General features: G+C 40.2%; 1 protein-coding gene across 8 annotated transcripts in view; it reads right to left on the bottom strand.

The window, feature by feature from the left end:
- Positions 1 to 22,651, bottom strand: part of IRAG1 (inositol 1,4,5-triphosphate receptor associated 1) — a 97,832-nt gene that overhangs the window by 37,436 nt on the left and 37,745 nt on the right. For all 8 annotated transcript variants that reach the window (XM_075188475.1, XM_075188476.1, XM_075188481.1 and 5 more), the window contains 4 exons: positions 12,827 to 12,999; positions 7,701 to 7,807; positions 7,024 to 7,094; positions 5,150 to 5,323 (listed from right to left, as the gene is read on the bottom strand). In XM_075188475.1, the coding sequence (XP_075044576.1) occupies positions 5,150 to 5,323; positions 7,024 to 7,094; positions 7,701 to 7,807; positions 12,827 to 12,898 (424 nt within the window). In that variant the 5' untranslated portion in view covers positions 12,899 to 12,999. The remainder of the gene's footprint in view (positions 1 to 5,149; positions 5,324 to 7,023; positions 7,095 to 7,700; positions 7,808 to 12,826; positions 13,000 to 22,651) is intronic.

Genomic DNA, 22,651 nt, shown 5'->3' with positions numbered 1-22,651 from the left:
GACATGTAGTATTCTCACATAATGTACATACATGGGACATGTAGTGTTCTCACATAATGTACATACATGGGGCATGTAGTATTCTCACATAATGTACATACATGGGGCATGTAGTATTCTCACATAATGTACATACATGCGGCATGTAGTATTCTCACATAATGTACATACATGGGACATGTAGTATTCTCACATAATGTACATACATGGGACATGTAGTATTCTCACATAATGTACATACATGGGACATGTAGTATTCTCACATAATGTACATACATGGGACATGTAGTATTCTCACATAATGTACATACATGGGGCATGTAGTGTTCTCACATAATGTACATACATGGGGCATGTAGTGTTCTCACATAATGTACATACATGGGGCATGTAGTATTCTCACATAATCTACATACATGGGGCATGTAGTGTTCTCACATAATGTACATAAATGGGGCATGTAGTATTCTCACATAATGTACATACATGGGGCATGTAGTATTCTCACATAATGTACATACATGGGACATGTAGTGTTTTCACATAATGTACATACATGGGACATGTAGTATTCTCACATAATGTACATACATGGGGCATGTAGTGTTCTCACATGATGTACATACATGCGGCATGTAGTATTCTCACATAATGTACATACATGGGACATGTAGTATTCTCACATAATGTACATACATGGGACATGTAGTATTCTCACATAATCTACATACATGGGGCATGTAGTGTTCTCACATAATGTACATAAATGGGGCATGTAGTGTTCTCACATGATGTACATACATGGGGCATGTAGTATTCTCACATAATGTACATACATGGGGCATGTAGTATTCTCACATGATGTACATACATGGGACATGTAGTATTCTCACATAATGTACATACATGGGGCATGTAGTATTCTCACATAATGTACATACATGGGGCATGTAGTATTCTCACATAATGTACATACATGGGGCATGTAGTATTCTCACATAATGTACATACATGGGGCATGTAGTGTTCTCACATAATGTACATACATGGGACATGTAGTGTTCTCACATAATGTACATACATGGGACATGTAGTGTTCTCACATAATGCACATACATGGGACATGTAGTGTTCTCACATAATGCACATACATGGGGCATGTAGTATTCTCACATAATGTACATACATGGGACATGTAGTATTCTCACATAATGCACATACATGGGGCATGTAGTATTCTCACATAATGTACATACATGGGACATGTAGTGTTCTCACATAATGTACATACATGGGGCATGTAGTATTCTCACATAATGCACATACATGGGGCATGTAGTATTCTCACATAATGTACATACATGGGACATGTAGTATTCTCACATAATGCACATACATGGGGCATGTAGTATTCTCACATAATGTACATACATGGGGCATGTAGTATTCTCACATAATGTACATACATGGGACATGTAGTGTTCTCACATAATGTACATACATGGGACATGTAGTATTCTCACATAATGTACATACATGGGACATGTAGTATTCTCACATAATGTACATACATGGGACATGTAGTATTCTCACATAATGTACATACATGGGACATGTAGTATTCTCACATAATGTACATACATGGGACATGTAGTATTCTCACATAATGTACATACATGGGACATGTAGTATTCTCACATAATGTACATACATGGGGCATGTAGTATTCTCACATAATGTACATACATGGGGCATGTAGTATTCTCACATAATGTACATACATGGGGTATGTAGTATTCTCACATAATGTACATACATGGGGCATGTAGTATTCTCACATAATGTACATACATGGGACATGTAGTGTTCTCACATAATGTACATACATGGGGCATGTAGTATTCTCACATAATGTACATACATGGGGCATGTAGTGTTCTTACATAATGTACATACATGGGGCATGTAGTATTCTCACATAATGTACATACATGGGGCATGTAGTATTCTCACATAATGTACATACATGGGACATGTAGTGTTCTCACATAATGTACATACATGGGACATGTAGTATTCTCACATAATGTACATACATGGGACATGTAGTATTCTCACATAATGTACATACATGGGACATGTAGTATTCTCACATAATGTACATACATGGGACATGTAGTATTCTCACATAATGTACATACATGGGACATGTAGTATTCTCACATAATGTACATACATGGGACATGTAGTGTTCTCACATAATGTACATACATGGGGCATGTAGTATTCTCACATAATGTACATACATGGGGCATGTAGTATTCTCACATAATGTACATACATGCGGCATGTAGTATTCTCACATAATGTACATACATGGGACATGTAGTATTCTCACATAATGTACATACATGGGACATGTAGTATTCTCACATAATGTACATACATGGGACATGTAGTATTCTCACATAATGTACATACATGGGACATGTAGTATTCTCACATAATGTACATACATGGGGCATGTAGTGTTCTCACATAATGTACATACATGGGGCATGTAGTGTTCTTACATAATGTACATACATGGGACATGTAGTGTTCTCACATAATGTACATACATGGGGCATGTAGTATTCTCACATAATGTACATACATGGGGCATGTAGTATTCTCACATAATCTACATACATGGGGCATGTAGTATTCTCACATAATGTACATACATGGGACATGTAGTGTTTTCACATAATGTACATACATGGGACATGTAGTGTTCTCACATAATGTACATACATGGGGCATGTAGTATTCTCACATAATGTACATACATGGGGCATGTAGTATTCTCACATAATGTACATACATGCGGCATGTAGTGTTCTCACATAATGTACATACATGGGACATGTAGTGTTCTCACATAATGTACATACATGGGGCATGTAGTGTTCTCACATAATGTACATACATGGGACATGTAGTGTTCTCACATAATGCACATACATGGGGCATGTAGTATTCTCACATAATGTACATACATGGGACATGTAGTATTCTCACATAATGCACATACATGGGGCATGTAGTGTTCTCACATAATGTACATACATGGGACATGTAGTGTTCTCACATAATGTACATACATGGGGCATGTAGTATTCTCACATAATGCACATACATGGGGCATGTAGTATTCTCACATAATGTACATACATGGGACATGTAGTATTCTCACATAATGCACATACATGGGGCATGTAGTATTCTCACATAATGTACATACATGGGGCATGTAGTATTCTCACATAATGTACATACATGGGACATGTAGTGTTCTCACATAATGTACATACATGGGACATGTAGTATTCTCACATAATGTACATACATGGGACATGTAGTATTCTCACATAATGTACATACATGGGGCATGTAGTGTTCTTACATAATGTACATACATGGGGCATGTAGTATTCTCACATAATGTACATACATGGGGCATGTAGTATTCTCACATAATGTACATACATGGGACATGTAGTGTTCTCACATAATGTACATACATGGGACATGTAGTGTTCTCACATAATGTACATACATGGGACATGTAGTGTTCTCACATAATGTACATACATGGGACATGTAGTATTCTCACATAATGTACATACATGGGGCATGTAGTATTCTCACATAATGTACATACATGGGACATGTAGTGTTCTCACATAATGTACATACATGGGACATGTAGTGTTCTCACATAATGTACATACATGGGACATGTAGTATTCTCACATAATGTACATACATGGGACATGTAGTATTCTCACATAATGTACATACATGGGACATGTAGTATTCTCACATAATGTACATACATGGGACATGTAGTATTCTCACATAATGTACATACATGGGACATGTAGTATTCTCACATAATGTACATACATGGGGCATGTAGTATTCTCACATAATGTACATACATGGGGCATGTAGTATTCTCACATAATGTACATACATGGGGCATGTAGTGTTCTCACATAATGTACATACATGGGGCATGTAGTATTCTCACATAATGTACATACATGGGACATGTAGTGTTCTCACATAATGTACATACATGGGGCATGTAGTATTCTCACATAATGTACATACATGGGGCATGTAGTGTTCTTACATAATGTACATACATGGGACATGTAGTGTTCTCACATAATGTACATACATGGGGCATGTAGTATTCTCACATAATGTACATACATGGGGCATGTAGTATTCTCACATAATCTACATACATGGGGCATGTAGTGTTCTCACATAATGTACATAAATGGGGCATGTAGTATTCTCACATAATGTACATACATGGGGCATGTAGTATTCTCACATAATGTACATACATGGGACATGTAGTGTTTTCACATAATGTACATACATGGGACATGTAGTATTCTCACATAATGTACATACATGGGGCATGTAGTGTTCTCACATAATGTACATACATGGGGCATGTAGTATTCTTACATAATGTACATACATGGGGCATGTAGTGTTCTCACATGATGTACATACATGGGACATGTAGTATTCTCACATAATGTACATACATGGGGCATGTAGTATTCTCACATAATGTACATACATGGGGCATGTAGTATTCTCACATAATGTACATACATGGGGCATGTAGTATTCTCACATAATGTACATACATGGGGCATGTAGTATTCTCACATAATGTACATACATGGGGCATGTAGTATTCTCACATAATGTACATACATGGGGCATGTAGTATTCTCACATAATGTACATACATGGGGCATGTAGTGTTCTCACATAATGTACATACATGGGGCATGTAGTATTGTCACATAATGCACATACATGGGGCATGTAGTGTTCTCACATAATGTACATACATGGGGCATGTAGTATTCTCACATAATGTACATACGTGGGGCATGTAGTGTTCTCACATAATGTACATACATGGGGCATGTAGTATTCTCACATAATGTACATACATGGGGCATGTAGTATTCTCACATAATGCACATACATGGGGCATGTAGTATTCTCACATAATGTACATACATGGGACACGTAGTATTCTCACATTGTTGTGTACACACTGTACCTGTGGGAGATTCGGAGAGGCTGCATCTTGACCGTCTCCCCCGTCGGGTTAGGAATTTCTCGCTGACTTTCTTTGCCTCTTCCAATAACTCCAAGTTTTTCTTCTTATCCTCCTCTGATATCCGGACATCAGGGAGATTGTCATTCACCAGGTCAATCACGTGTCCGCTGTTATCTGAAAGCCAAAATGGATGAGCTGGCGCAGAACTGTATGCAGTGCTGAATTTAATCAATTATAGCTGGTGGCCCATGGGCATGTGCTAGGTGTGGCCCTCAAAGTGCATCTGTGGCCCCATCTGATGTGAAAACAACATCCTCTGAAACCCCAGGAAGAGTGTTGGGCTCAGCATGTGCCACATTGGCCCCACAGGTGGGCAGTCTTCTTTGCACTGCCATAGTTTTTCATCAGACAACAACCAATGAAGTGGAAGTGGGAGGAGCTGTAATGTGCAGTGTAAACCGCAACCTGACACCCCCGCGGAGCACTAAATTCAACTCCATCTGCTCACGGGAATACAGCTCTGAACATAGAGGTGGGTCTACCGTAAACTCACAAGGAATCTTATCTACTGTAATGCAAGGATTGAATTATGTTTAGAGATCTTAATTAAATTCACAATCAATGACAACTTCAACTTTCAGAGATAAGAATATAATATACCAGGATTAGTTATACTACTTGCCAGAGAGTTTTCCTCCATAACTAGCTGGAACGAGGGACACAGAGGACCTACCTGTAGGCGGCCCAGCCAACGTGAAACGTGGACAACCCAGAACCAGACTGAAAAAAATGCCTGAAGTTCGCTCTACACTCGAATTAACACACCGTCATCTCAAACCTCTTACACCAAACCACCCTCCCCCCACACGCTGGCACACGTTTTATTCCTCATTACCTCTAACACCCACAAAGTTCCCTGTATCGGGAATTTCTGTTCTTGTAACAATGTGATGTTTTGGAGACTGGAAACTGCTCTGATAAACAATCTGAAGTGTTTTTCTCTCGTAGCCAAATAGTTTCTCCTCTGCAGTTGCTAAGTCCTGGTAGTTTGTAGTGTTTTTTTTTTCTTTGGTATTTACCCTCAAAGTGGAAAATCAACTCCTGTGCTGCTTTGTGACCTATGAGTTATATAAATTGATGATGAAGATGATGATGATGATGATGACCATATGTGTGTCCTAAACACCTATAACGGCTCTGCTGGGTCAGGCTGATTTGCCGTATCCCAATCACAAAAACTCCAAATGGGACAACAGAAACGTAAATCGCACTTGTCACAAAACTGACTTAAGAGATCAGCAAGGGCTCGTCCACACAAGCACACTCAGTATACAAACGTATAAACACCATTGGCATGACAAGCCACCTACGCTACCCACGTGGACATCAATGATACGTGTGGCATGGAAATATCTGGAAGAAATTGGTGTCTGTATCACTTTAACGCAGCTGCTTCCATGCTGCAGAATCTAATTGATGTCCTTTCGGGAAGAATGTGTGGTTTAGTAATCAGTAAATTCTCTGCCAGCGGTATTTACCCAATGGTCAGGCATTCACAAAATACAGTTAATTTAATAACGTGACAGTTACAAATATTGGTAACTAATGGGAACCTGTCACTTGCTTGAGGCTGGTGAATGCTACCATACAGCTATTTACGAAGGGTTACAATACACATGTCTGGTTTCCACTCTCCCATCACTCCCTTACTCCATCCGTATTTGTGACAGTGATGGAACTGTCCGTAGTTCAGGTGGTCAGCCGCTCTGGTGTCCAGAGGGATAAAGTGACCCACCAGAATTAGCAGCCTTATCCCTCCCAGTGACCCCATGCTCCTAACGCTATGCACACCACCCCAAATCATTTCTTCTTACCAACAGATGTCAAGGAGCCGGAGGAGGACGACCTGGACTGACGGCTGGATCTGAGCGATGGACTGTGAGGTCTAGAGGACAAATTCATAGACATAGGATACGTCATTCTCTTTTTCAGATTATTCTATCATAGTCTCAGATGCATATTTCAGTTGTAAAATATCCCTGATATTGTTTTTTTTCTTTATCAACACAGATTGTAGAAACTACATTGTAAAAGTTCTTAGAAGTACCGAGATGCTGAAGATTAATTTAGTTGATAGGATTAAGTAAACATTATTTAGAGCCACTTTTCCAGCCTTTCAGGGAACGCAAAGTGAAATCCTGGAGACACGGTTGAAACCTGATTTGTATATTTAAAGAGACATTAACAGTAAATATCTTTATACTTAGCTATTTTTTGCAGTACTGAGACAATTAAATGGTCTATAATATCTGGGTACAAGGCTTCAAGTAACTTGTGTCTCCATGTAACGTGCTTTCAATGCCCCTATTGCCGGGCAAGTTTACTCCACCACTAGTAGTAGAGGCAGTTTTCTCAATGAAATCTGAGCTACACAAATATGGCCGCCCTGCATCAATCTACTCTATGACTGATATCTGATTAATTGTGTAACATTTAAGAAAGTGCCTTAAAACCTGACTGACGTGAGCAGAGCATGCATGGGGCTACTTACCTAATTTTTTCAAGCCAGTTTTCCTCCGAGTTTTCCTCTAGAGAATTTCCAGGTTCGGGCAGTATTATGGCAGGTGGGAAACAGGTTCTACCCCCGGTCGCAGTGTCCTGAGATCAATCACATAATCAAATGATTAACTTTCTTCCAGGGTTTTAGTCACTTAATGTTCTCTATCTACCAACAGTTCATGTTTTAAGAATTTCTGATCTATTCAACCAATCCACTAATTGTGCCATCAGACGCATGGACAACGATCCCTGAAACAGGACCTTATCCCTGAGATCCAGAACTGAGTGACGTATGAAGAGAAGGTTTGTCCAAACAGTTCTCTGTGTCTACCAACAGTTCCAGGCCAGTATTAACCACATGGCGAAAACTTGTGCCTTGGGCCTGAATTTAATACAGTGTTCTAGGAACAGACTACAGGACTGGAAAATGTGTTCTTCTCCTATGTGAGATCTTTATATCTCCTCCATTCACAGTGGTGATTTGTCAAAGATAACTCAGTTCTACAGACAATGATCGGAGAAGCTGGTTCAGATTTTCATATAATCTTTGGTAACCCATCTAGGACCCAGATTCAGAAGGTTGAGGACTGGTGTAGGGGTTCAGATGTTGTGATCTAGGAAAGTTGCCATTCTTAGTGCTTCATAAATCCAGCTCATCAACCAATGGGAATCAGCACAATGGAGATTACACCATGGTCAAGTTCAACATCTAAACATATGATTAATGTACTTATAATAATTGGATTTTAACCTTTCAGGTGACTAATTTGTTGGTAACCACATATCTGCCAACAATCCCAGTTGGAACCTCAGGACAAAAACGTGCCCAGATTTGACCAAACCATTTCGGATGGGACACTCTTCTGGTAGGCAATGGCTCTTTTGGCCACCAAACACCCGTGGCAAATTGGGACTGAGGACACAGAATTACTCAAGGATGCAACTCCATCCGGAGCACTGAGTAGACCAGTGTAATGTCAAAGTGCAATGGAAATAAACCACTCTGCCTAGATGATTTGAAGGCTTTGGTGAAAAACACAGAGAAAAGTGAGCCAGAGAAAACAATGTATTCAGCAAATGGTTCATGTACAATCCAATGCATTAAAGTTGTATGTAAGTGGATAGTCCCTATAGTATTTTGTGGGTTCATATACTTTCTTAGTTGCTAGTTTTGCCCACATTTTTTTGCCCCATTATACTGGGAGGGGGAATATCTTTTAGAGAGAGCACAGGAGGTGTCTGTTCTCTTACCCAAGGAGTCTGTAAGTGAGTGTTGTTCTGATTATAATCCTCAGTAATTCTACTTATTCTGTATGTGTATAATTGCACAGTACCACTCCTCTTGTCCTGAGTGCTGAACCTAAATCTCAGTATCTGTACTTTTTCCGTATATGTTTTACGCGTGGGACTTTTTCAGCCCATTTCAAGAGACAGGTGGCACACAAAATGAGGTTCATACAAGCCACAAGTGTTTAATTTGCCAGTATTGGGGGAGGTATTACAGCAAAACGCAACGTCAAATCAACTACCCTGCCTGGGTTTGGCGAATGGAGAACACACCTGTATTTCCTACCGCTATCTCACAGTCTAGATGCTGCGCTACTTCTGTTGTCCTGTACGCTGGATTCTCGCCTCTCATATCTGTCTTTGTCTTTGAGGTACAACTGCATAACGCAATTTCTGTTGTTCTACACATAATTCTCACTATTTTTGTTGTATTTTCTCAGTATGTCTAAACCTTAGAGCTGTACGAGTTAAGATTTATTGAAGATGCAGCTTTAATATACCTTAGAATTATATTATGATCATGTCCAGGAGGTAAATGTATCAAGCTGAGAGTTTTCTGGCAGGTTTGAAAAACCAATCAGATTCTAGCTATCATTTATTTAGTACATTCTACAAAATTATAGCTAGAATCTGATTGGTTGCTATAGGCAACATCTCCACTTTTGAAACCCGCCGGAAAACTCTCAGTTTGATACATTTACCTCCAGGAGTCAAGTAAATTTAGGGTGACACAAAGGGCCTGATTCATATCTGAACGCAACTTGTGGTTAAAAAACGGAGCACAGAATTTGAGCGTAATTCCGAATGTGTTCAAGTCCGGGTGGATCTCGAGAGGCGTTTCCACTTGAATCTGGGTGTAAGTTTGCTCGGGCTAAATGACAGAACAGAACGCAGGATACGCACATACATATATGCAATATAAACTCAGAACGCATGCATAAAAATTATTTTAGCAAATGAATGAACAACACATAAAACATTTAATCATTAACACAAATATGTGGAATGCCCTTGGCACGCTCTTACTGTACGTTGCGTACATTCGTCTGCCCCTTCTCTCCCCCGTTCCGACTTTAAGTCCTAGGCAGTCGTGTCATTTGCATTCAGACATGACTTGCACGCAGTTGCGTTAATTAGTGTATTTGCCGTTCTGATGCAAGCGCAGAGAGAATTTCACGCAAGATGTCTCACACAAACGGACTTACATTCGGATATGAATCAGGCCCACAGAGTACAATGTGAGGGGTTAGCTGTGATTATCAGCTATGTAATATTACGTTAATAATATTATAGCACACTATAGAACTAGGAAACGGATCTTTCCTGGGATGGAGCGTATCATTCAGGTAAGATTTTCACGTATAGTTCGAGGATAGAACCTACTCCTGAGGCTACGAGATTATTGCCCTTTAGCTGAGACTTCTCCCCCAGAGGCTGTTTATCCAGGAGACTAATCATCAGGGCAGAGGGAGAGACGTGACTGCTGCTCCCTGTGCTCATCTCTTCCGATCATACGAAAGGAAACACAGCGGATGTTTTCAACTGTGCAGAGGAATCCTCCCGACATGTCCGCACAGATAACTAAACTGCTGCCAAAATGTGAATCCCAGCACTTTAATAACGTGAGAATACCCAAGAATACGACTTTATTTAGCATCTCCTCCAAAATAAAGTAAATTAAAAACATTTCTGAGAATCTGCCTGAGCATAACAATAACTGCAGGATATAAAAAGACACAAACTGCCCATAAACTCATTAGGGAACCTCTATGAAAACTGGCGCAGAAATAAAGGTGTTGTAGCCAATAGATAATCTCTCTCGGTGTATAAAACGTAGCTAACGACTGACCAGCTGCTATAGTCAACTCCACCACCTTTTTACTTAGCACCATCTTTTATATATGTTCCTACACAACTAGAAATCTCAGGTTCGCTAGTATCCTGGTGCACTAGTGGCATTGTCACCTCTAAGCTGTGTGATCTGGAAATAACCAGGATGAAAAATATAATATAAATAAGGAGTTCAAGATTCCACCGATATATATCTATATATATATACACACAAGTTAACCCGTGCATGATACTCATGCATTCTAGTCAAATCAAGCTACTTAAGGTCTTAAAAAGGTTCTTGTCATGCATTTGGGCCTAGCCCAGGCCTCCTCAGGGGAAGAGCGTTACTTCCCGACGCAAGCGGCCTTTTTAATGTGTGCTCATGAGGTAAAATTACCTCACGAAAATGAGTTTGACCCCTCAACTGGTAAATTTAGCCTTTACTACCCCTCCCACGGGGGGAAGGGGGGATGATGGAAGTTAACTGACTTCACTATTCTAATTTTTTTGTCAAATAATGTCAGTATACCAAATTTCAGGTCAATTGGATGAGCCCTTTCTGAGAAAATAGTTTTTTCCACACACACTAACACACGCCGCTACACATGTGTGTTAATGAGGTAAAATTACCTCACGAAAATGAGTTTGAGCCCTCAACTCGTAAATTTAGCCTTTACTACCCCTCCCACGGGGGGAAAGGGGGATGATGGAAGTTAACTGACTTCACTATTCTAATTTTTTTGTCAAATAATGTCAGTATACCAAATTTCAGGTCAATTGGATGAGTCCTTTCTGAGAAAATAGTTTTTTCCACACACACACACACACACACACTAACACACAGCTTTTACTTTTATATATTAGATATTAGATAATGCTAAGAATTTAGAAGGTCAGTGTATAACTCCGCCCAGCAGGTGGCGCTGCAGCTTGTTGTTTTTTTTCCTACACACAGACTAACACACGCCGCTAGGCTTATATATATTAGATATATATATAGATATATATATATATAATTTGATCCAGTTGAAGGGTTAAACGCCATATAGTTTTTTAATTTACAATACTTTTAAATTAATTAGAGTGTAGTTCAGTGGTGCGAGCACACACTTGTCTTACTGTTCTGTTCCTTGGCCCCCAACTCGCTTCTAACCTGGCCCTTGTTTATGTCTAAGTCATTCTTATCCGTTTTAATATTATAACTCACCTGCAGACTCATATTCACCTTTTTTTTTCAATTACACATCATTTAATTTGTTCATTGACAATTTACGTATTCTATATATATTAAATATATGACATGCAGGTTAATATTTATCAATGTGCGTTGATAACATTTTTTATCTCCGCTTATCGCAGAGCTAGAAAATCTATTACCGCCGCAATTTACCATCATGTTCAGCTGCCCGGTAATACTGGTTGACAGACACAAGCATTGCCCATCATCACGCATTAGGGTGGGTCTGTGATGACATGAATCACTTCACCCCCCCCCTCCCTCACTATGGACCTCCTCTGAGTATGATCAACAATCTGCCTTGAACGGTGGGATACTGCTTGGAGCCTGGTGATGTCACAGTGTTTCGGGAGCACACTGAGCATGCTCGTGCCAGTACTTGGGAGGTGCTCGCTCATTAAATATTCATGAGTATTTATATAAGCCTGGAAGATGGCTGAGGTCATGCAGATATATAAAAACGTGAATATAGAGTTGTTACACATAGTGAATGGAACATATGTGTATTTATATTGTCTGTTCAGATCTCTGCTAAATGAAACTCCAAAAATTACCCACAGTGCAACAACTTACAAAAAGGAACAAATCACTTTGCTCTTCCCTGAGGAAGAGATCCGGCTGTTTTCTCCAAGTTTTCTTTCAAATCATTTTAAAAATATATCAAATTTCATCTCACCCACTGCCTAAGATACAATGGTATTTTCTTCCTCTGAACAATCCTGTCTATGCGGAGGTTGAGTATGAAGTAAGTGGACACTCACCCTCAGTGGAGCGGAGGATGTTGCGTGTTGCGTGTCTTCTGTCTGGTCCTGGCCTCTGGGCAGGGTGGGCATCCTGGTTGGTGGGTGGTGAGCTGGGATGACCCTGGTTTCGGGCTGACCACGTCCAGCTAATTTTACATGAGGAGAGGTCTAAGACTTTCGTCTGCAATGCGCTGCCAAAATATACAGATCAAGTATATTAAAAATCCAGCTTCTAACGCTGGGATTAGGTACAATAACAAACAGGAATAAACTTTGAATGGAAGAAAAACATTGTGTCCTTTTTGCAGAATTTTAATATGCGGGAAACACTTATGTAACCGAATCCTTTATAGAGAAAGTCATATTGATACATTCTGTGGTCTTATAAAAGACAGCTTTCTGTATTATATTTATTCATTCACAATAGAATCCGCTTCGGTGGAGCTTACAATCTAATTCCCTACTACCGTCCCACAAACACACACACTAGGGCAGAGTTGATGGAGCACCTCGGTGGGCCGCTGAAGGAAATCAGAGTACCCAGCTCAAACCGACATAATATTATTATAATTATCTTTTATTTATAAGGCGCCGCACATAAGGGTTTAGAACATACAGCAAAATGACAATAATACATAAGTGCATTCAGATAAGCAGAATAATAAATGCATGAGACACGAGGCACAGGGTACAGACACGAGACACAGGGTACAGACACGTGACACAGGGTACAGACACGAGGCACAGGGTACAAACACGAGGCACAGGGTACAGACACAGGGTACAGACATGAGACACAGGGAACAGACATGAGACACAGGGTACAGACACGTGACACAGGGTACAGACACGTGACACAGGGTACAGACACGTGACACAGGGTACAGACACGAGACACAGGGTACAGACACGAGACACAGGGTACAGACACGAGGCACAGGGTACAGACACGAGGCACAGGGTACAGACACATGACACAGGGTACAGACACGAGACACAGAGTACAGACACGAGGCACAGAGTACAGACACGAGGCACAGGGTACAGACACATGACACAGGGTACAGACACATGACACAGGGTACAGACACGAGGCACAGGGTACAGACACGAGACACAGTGTACAGACACGAGGCACAGAGTACTGACACGAGACACAGGGTACAGACACGAGACACAGTGTACAGACACGAGGCACAGAGTACAGACACGAGGCACAGAGTACAGACACGAGGCACAGAGTACAGACACGAGGCACAGAGTACAGACACGAGATATAGACAGAGGCGGAACTAGGGAGCTGTGGACACCGATGCAGGGAGACGGGGTGGAAGGAACTGGGGGCCCCAATCCTCTGCATTCGCCAAGCAGCGGGCCCCCTTATCTCCATGGGCCCTAGACCACCACTGGACATAGGGTACAGACATGAGACCTAGGGTAGAGGACTCTGCCTGTGCGAACCTACAGGCATAAACATGGGACTTCCACAGACTAGTTACACATCATATGGGGAAGTACTGGGGTACAGGGGTAAGGGGTGACTAGGTGGCCCAACGCGACCTGCCTGTCCTGACCACTTTTTTAATTCTTTTACTTTTATCCTGCGATGCGCCGGCTTCTGGCCATGGATAGTCTGGGAGCGCACTGTGTGGTGTCCTCAAGACAAGAATCAGGTCATCCTGAATTACATTCTATTTCCCCAGTACAAAAGAAGTTATAAGGGGGGAAAAATGTCAAAATAATTAAATAAAAATTATATAAATATAAAAACATGTAAGTCTAAAAAACATCCTTGTCCTCCCTGTGGTGGAACTTTGGGGCAAGCGAAGGGAATGTGGAGGGATTTTGGGAGTGCCCTAGTCATGTTCTGTCCTCTGCGTTACTCACCATGTGCAGAAGGGATCTGTTCCCATACTCACCTGCACTGGATCCAGCCCTCAGCCACAACGGCTGTAACTCCACCACTGGGTCAGAGCCTGCAGCTATCAGACCGTATTCCTGCAGCTCTAACCAGATGCACAGCAGAGAATGGGAGACAATGGCATTGCTGACATAGCCAGAGCCTCAGGGGCGATGAACAACCCCAATTTATAGGACTGTGGAAAGGTGGAGGTCATGTCAGAATCTCCTCCAAGGGTGGAAACCACATTAAAAACTGTAGATATATTCGGGGAGTAAAACAAATCCACGTTTGAAACCATTTGTAGCGTTAAACCTGTGTTATTATTGCATCTTATTGCACTAGGGAGATACTCTGCAGATCTGCAAATTATTAGTGCAAAAATTAAGTCTTGGACAGCCCTCGGTGCAGACACTTTGCTGCTCAGCACCCCTACGCCTTATATAGCTAAATTTATGAATCAGTTTCACGGAACCGCTTTACTAAAATAAAACCTTTGCAGATATGTATTCCTCGCTCAATCATCCTACAAGCACAGGAGACTTCCAATCATTTAAACAGTCTGCAAGTTGCAATCACAACAACAATATCACATTCATTCACATGCACAGAGAGCTGCCCCAGGACAGATGTGAGGTCTGGGTTTCCCACGGTCCCCGCTGTACAGTATGGATGAGTCTTATTTTGCAGTGTTGTGGTTTGTTATTGTAAACTGGGCTTAAATTAGCAGGATAATAATGAATGCCCATGGGAGTGGGCCTTGGGGCAGATGGGGATCAGTGGATAAAAGGCACTTGACTCAGTAATACATAGCACTAGCATGCAGCATTGAGGAAATGATGACTTGGAACCAACCTCCCATAAATGGGGGAACTATTGCAATATGTTTTACTGAACAGCTGTTTGCTTCAGTCCTGTAATATGGTTACAAAACGAAGATCATTGAAGAGTCTCCTGCAAGGCTTCCTGATTTATCTGACAGTTATAAATCTGTTCAGCTGCTAACATTAAAATATTATGTTTGTTTATATGTTTATATCTTACTGGCTGAAAGCCATCAGCAAATTTACTGACAAAGTAATTTTTGTCTCAGCAAAAAATAAGTGATAAGTAAAATGATGACTTCTCCGTCACACCCAACTGTACCGGCAGCGTTAGTAATTGGTGGCCAAGCAGGCTTGCAAATATTCACTATTGACAATTTGCTAACAATTTACTGGCCACTTACATTTTTCACATAAGTTCTGTATGTAGATGGATCAGGGGTCCTGGAGCTAAACACAGGGGGATCAGACGCAGAACAATTTTTTTTTTTACTGATTTGTAGTTTCTTCTCACATGTTTTTGCAGCGTGACAGTAAATTTACTGACAGTTGACAACCATTCTAGCAATACACACACACGCACACTACAGGTGAAATTATTCAAGGAGGACATTTCGAATTGACACAGCTATGCCGGGGTTGGGGTTATTCAGAAATATAAATATAGCAACTAAATTACCAGAAATTCAATTTGAAAAAATCCATGAGAGCGACACTTAGCGTCACATCAAAAACTTGTTTTGACATCATATGGGAGTCACAGTACTGACATAGGTGTTACTGTAACTGGTACTGCGCCAGAGCTTCTCCCGTGCGGGCCACGGCTGAGGGGGGCCCGCCTTCCTAGTTAAAGCCCCATGTGAGAGTTTTTCACTATTGGACGGTGCATGGGGGCCCACAAATGTCTTGGCACGCCTCTATCTGATGGGGTTAATGAAAGAACCAATAAAGCAAATATAAGTTGTAGTACATGAAGAAGCAGCATAATAATCATAACAGAGCATCTCTAAATTATGTCTTCTGCAAATAACAGATTTTATGGAAAACAGAAGCGTCTCTCATCCCTGCTGCTGTTCTCATAATTCTGCTCAGTAATAACAGTGATCTGTCAGCCAATTACAGAAAACTGAAACAGTGAGCTGTCAGCCAATCACAGAGCACCTGAAACAGTGAGCTGTCAGCCAATCACAGAGCAACTGAAACAGTGAGCTGTCAGCCAATCACAGAACAACTGAAACAGTGAGCTGTCAGACAATCATGGAGCAACTGAAACAGTGAGCTGTCAGCCAATCACAGAACAGCTGAGACAGTAAGTCGTCAGTCAATCACAGAACATTTGAGACAGTGAGCTGTCAGCCAATTACAGAACAGTTGAAACAGTGAGCTGTCAGCCAATCACAGAGCAGCTGAGACAGTAAGTCGTCAGTCAATCACAGAACATCCCTATAAAACCATCAACTATTCCAAAACTATTATGCGAAACAAATGAATAATCTGATTAATGATGATATTTAAGTACCATTGTTTACCTAAAATAATATATTGTATGAAACTCAGTCAGGTCAACTAAGTTTAATTGTGTAGATGGGCGACATTGAAAAAGATCAGAAAGTGTAATTCCTGTGCGCAAAAGGAGAAAAGATAACGACTTATTTGCACTTTGATAAATAGACCCCTAAATCTGAGTCTTGGGGTACAAAACTTTCAAAAAGGCAAAAGTGGAGAAGTTGACTATAACCAATCAGATTCCAGATATCATTCATTAGAACATACTAGATAAAGGATAGTTAGTATCTTATTGGTTGCTATGGGCAATATCTCCACTTTTATTTTTTGGGTTTGACACATTTACCGCTGGGATCAAAAAGGTTAAGAAATTCTGATTGATACAAATGTGTTCTCTGTATTCCCAGAGTCCACAGACCTGTTGAGCAGGAAAAACACAGACAACCTACGACAGAGAGTGGAAAACTTAATTCACTCATTTTACTTTTAAATTAAACTAAGAAAAAAAAATGTTATTTCTTTGTTAAAACAAAACTGTTATGTCAGCCAAGCACAGATCCCTCAATTAGATTTTTTCTAATGTAGACGCATAAATGGGCTGGTAGGTGAAACGCGTCTCACAAGAACGGCACAACTCCAAAAAAGGTGATTCTGTGGGGAAGTTGCTTTCTCGACACATTGCCCAAACTTCTCCAGTTTGACATCTGCGTTTCATTTGTGGTTTATTTTAATCTGTTTTCTGGGCTGTCCTCAATTTATATCTTACCTAAGATCCCAGTGTGTGCCCTCAGCTATAAATAGATCCTGCAGTTATATAAAATGTTTAAACATGATTAAATGTTCCCGGGCTGTCCTGACACACAGCCCTCCACTTAGAGAGGACTGATTTAATGTAGATGGTCTGCAGACATGGTGGAGCCGACAGAAAAGTGGGTGAAACGCCAGTTTGTGCAGCGTATCGTGCATAAAATTGCTCTGCGCATTTACAGAAATCGGGCGCACACAGACATACTATTGTCTTACTTTAAAATTAATTTCAGTTTATACCTCTCCCTGTCACAATTTTCCACCCACCAAAATCCCCTCCTCCCTATTGGATAATCAGGGCCTGACGTCCGCCAGCACCACCTAGGCGCTTCTGATTATGGATTCACCGCTGAAGCTGATCGATGCTTCCTGCATTAATAATGCCTATATTATAAGAGTTTGTACAATAGATTTTTTTCGCTACGTTCATTTGTACATGAGAAGGAATACTATACCTGCATGATAGAGGGTTTTTAATTTTAATCAACCCTAATTTTCACTATCAAACAAATGTTAAAAACTGTTCTTTGTACTTATGGTTGTGTGTAAGTGAATCTGACATACGCCTGGTGCATATACTACTGGTGCAAAGCTAGATGCCGCTGACCCTGAATATTGGTGCAAATAATCTATTTTTGTACGTGTCTCTTAGAGCTTTTATTTAACACATACACATCCCACTCAGCTCATAGAACTATAAGTGGGAAGGAGTCCTGAGGATAATATCTTATGTATAATTCCCCTAAAGACCTCACAATGCAATGCTTAGTATTATCGTTAGCATATTTTCATGTAATTGCACGCAATTAACCATTGATATGGTTGCGCTATAGAATGATTGTTTTAAGCACCCAGGGGAAAAAATGACGTCAAGAGATTTGTCACTTTCTATTCAACCAAAACAATTGAAACAACACGTAGGTTGGTATAACCAGCAGTATCCCAAGCATGGCTTAAAATGTTGACATGGAACCCAGAGACCTGTTGTTGGCGAGACATGAAGAAAGAAATTGGGGTAATTTACTATCAGACAGCACTTTGCAATGTAGTATCTCTTATTTAGAACTTGAGCAGCCACTAAGACAACGGACTAGGTTTATTAAGGCTTCTAAAAAGGAAGTGGAGACATTGTCCAAAGCAACCAATCAGATTCTAGCTATCATTTATCTAGTACATTCAGGAAAGTGATAGCTAAAATCTGATTGGTTGCTTTGGGCAACGTCTCCACTTGTCCTATTTAGAAGCTTTACTAAATCTACCCACAGACGGGTTTGGTACGTTGTAACGACGCTGTAAAGGACGACACCACATACCCGGACATGAGGAGCCTCCTTAAATGATCACCTTTAAGGACCGACTGACCCATGTTCAACTGCTGTTCACATGGAACCCTTCACCACTTCGGCCTTCGCGGGGAATTGAATGCCTTCCTAAAAGTTATGCTGTTACTAGTGCTTCTAATGCCAGTAAATGTATGTAAGTGGGTATGTGGATGGAACGTATTGGTTTCGATGATGTCATATCCACTTGGGCTTGTGCCTGATGTTGGGAGCCCCACTTTTGGATGCTGATTGCTCCATTTGATCATTTATTTTATATCTTCCATACGTTATAGATGGGACACCCTGCGACAAAATGATCAGTAAAAACAGGGACAAATATTAGTGTTAGTCAAAAGAATCTAGTTGGCGACACTTCGTTTCCTTTATGAAGACAAGTGTTCAGCATGAAGTTCCGGTGGAACCTGTCTATGTTATCCCACCTCATTTCAGTCCTTATTTTATTTATGCAATGAGTGAAAGATATCGGCGTGGGTCTCTTATAGTTTTTTTAAATTAAAAAAGTACTTCATTATATGAATATTTACCACGTCCCCCTTTATATTTATAATGGATTACCAGGTACCATTTTATGTATATAAACCGCTAAAAGACTAATAGTAGTTTTACAACGATTTTTCAAAAATTAGTCCAACTCCCAACACTCAGGAGGAGCCGTAGTGCTATCAGCATAGGACTGATTCCCCTGGGGGTTCAACCAGTACTAACAGGCTGAGTCTGAGCCCCCTGTGACAGAGGCACCAAATACTGCGGGTTTCACTGTTATATGGGGACCAGACCAGCCTATCATAGTCTTGTTGTGGGTTTAGTGAGGGGACCACATGCTTTTCATCTCTCCGAATTAGCTGTAAGTAGACCAGACTATAAGTGCTGGTGCTCAACTGAATTATGTTTTTCTTTTTTATACACATTTAAAACACCATTTATCATCATCATCATCATCATCATCATCATCAAGTATATCATCATCAAGCATGTCATCATCATCGTCATCATCATCATCAAGCATGTCATCACCATCATCATCACCATCAAGCATGTCATCATCATCATCAAGCATGTCATCATCATCATCATCAAGCATGTCATCACCATCATCGTCATCATCATCATCATAATCTTCATCATATCATCATCAACATCATCAAGTATATCATCATCATCATCAACATATCATCATCATCAACATATCAAACATATCATTTTCATCATCATCATCCAACATATCATCTTCATCATCCAACATATCATCATCATCAACATATCAAACATATCATCATCTTCATCATCATCCAACATATCAAACATATCATCATCTTCATCATCCAACATATCATCATCATCAAACATATCATCATCATCATCCAACATATCATCATCATCATCCAACATATCATCATCATCAAACATATCATCATCATCAAACATATCATCATCATCCAACATATCATCATCATCATCCAACATATCATCATCATCATCCAACATATCAAACATATCATCATCTTCATCATCATCCAACATATCATCATCAAACATTTCATCATCATCATCCAACATATCATCATCATCATCCAACATATCATCATCATCATCATCCAACATATCATCATCATCAAACATATCTTCATCATCATCATCCAACATATCATCATCATCAAACATATCATCATTATCAACATATCATCTTCATCATCATTCAACATATCATTATCATCAAACATATCATCATTATCAACATATCATCTTCATCATCATCATCCAACATATCATCATCATCAAACATATCATCATTATCAACATATCATTATCATCAAACATATCATCATTATCAACATATCATCTTCATCATCATCCAACATATCATTATCATCATCATCATCATCCAACATATCATCATCATCAAACGTATTTTCATCAAACATATCTTCATCATCATTATCATCAAGCATATCATCATCATTAAGCATCTGTTGACGTATTCTAACTGCCTATTTTGATTTGCAGCATCTTAAAATACATCTGACTTAAAATAACCAGGTAAGTGCAATTTTTTGACCAGCATTTTACATGGATGTTCTGGCCGCAAAATTGCGCTCACCTCTAACTGAGACATTCAGTGTCTGTATCACGGATGCGCCGACCGTTCTATCCTGTCTAGTTTGGGAATCTTTCTGTTTCCTGTGGGAAATATTATGCAACATGAGCCCTGAACAGATGTTTACAGAGATCTGCTCAATATTAGACTCTTGGGTAAAATAAGCAGCATAACTTTCATTAACTGTCCTATTCTTCTCCTCACTCGTAGACAGCTATATCACAGCGTGAGGCAGAGGCCTGGTGTTTGCATGTCTCTACCCACAATCCCTAGCTGCAGAGTGAGTGCTCTGCTCTTCAGATGTCTGTGAAATAGTCAGTTCTAAGCATGTGAATACCCGCTCTTCCTGAATTCCTCAACGCCATGCTCCCAGCAGATCACTTGTGTGTGTTTAATAATGTTTTAGTCATTGCATGGCTGTTGTTTAGTTTTGTCTCCAGGCAAGCTTATGTTTATGTCTTGTATGACTCCATGTGTCTCCTGGAAATATATGTATACAACATCTGTTGTGTCTTCTAGCAGTACGTGTCCCCTGTCAGTTTGCCCTTTAATGCGAGAGAGAGAGCGATATCTCTGGGAAGTAAGATGGTTCTGACCTAGCCGGGGGGCGTTGAAGTCTTCCCCTGGAATAGGTTGATTCTCATGTTCATGTGAGAGTACCAGATTACCATGTAAATCTGCACAAATAACTGACAGACCCAATCGCTGTCTGCACTGCCTTTAGCTCAGATGTATCCTGCGTGTCTTCAGCTGGAACTGTGAGCTAACTGCAATGCAGTATGTTTACTCCATGTGTGAGCCACTGTTTCCAGTACTGTACTGTATATCAACATATACAGGGGCAGGATTTTTACAAGGAGGATGAAGAGCGATGTTACGTTTTACTAAACGTGTGTGAGTATATCCTTGAGTTATCAAAGTATTGAAAGTAGTGCATCACCGATACATACAGTCAAGTCCATAGATATTGGGACATCGACAGAATTCTCATATTTTGGGCTCTATACACCACCACAATGGATTTGAAATGAAACTAACAAGATGTGCTTTAACTGCAGACTTTCAGCTTTAATTTGAGGGTATTTACATTCAAATCAGGTGAACGATGTAGGAATTACAACGGTTTCTATATGTGCCTCCCACCAAAGGTGGTGGGGGCGTGGCTTGCATCTTTGGGGGCGTACCTAACATGTGAAAAGAGCAAGGCTACAGAAAAAGGCACCCGATCATTACCGAGCAGTCCCGGTTTTTAAGTAGTTGGGTCAAAACAACCTAATAAGTATTTAAGACAGAAATACTTATTAAGTTGTTTGCAAAAATAATACACATAAATCCAAGGATGTGCCCTTGTCACTTTTGTCCATCAAT

This window comes from Mixophyes fleayi, chromosome 10, assembly GCF_038048845.1.
Source record: "Mixophyes fleayi isolate aMixFle1 chromosome 10, aMixFle1.hap1, whole genome shotgun sequence".
In the NCBI taxonomy this organism is placed as follows: Eukaryota; Metazoa; Chordata; class Amphibia; order Anura; family Limnodynastidae; genus Mixophyes; species Mixophyes fleayi.
Note: the sequence above shows the minus strand (reverse complement) of the source record. Positions and strands in the feature narration are given on the sequence as shown.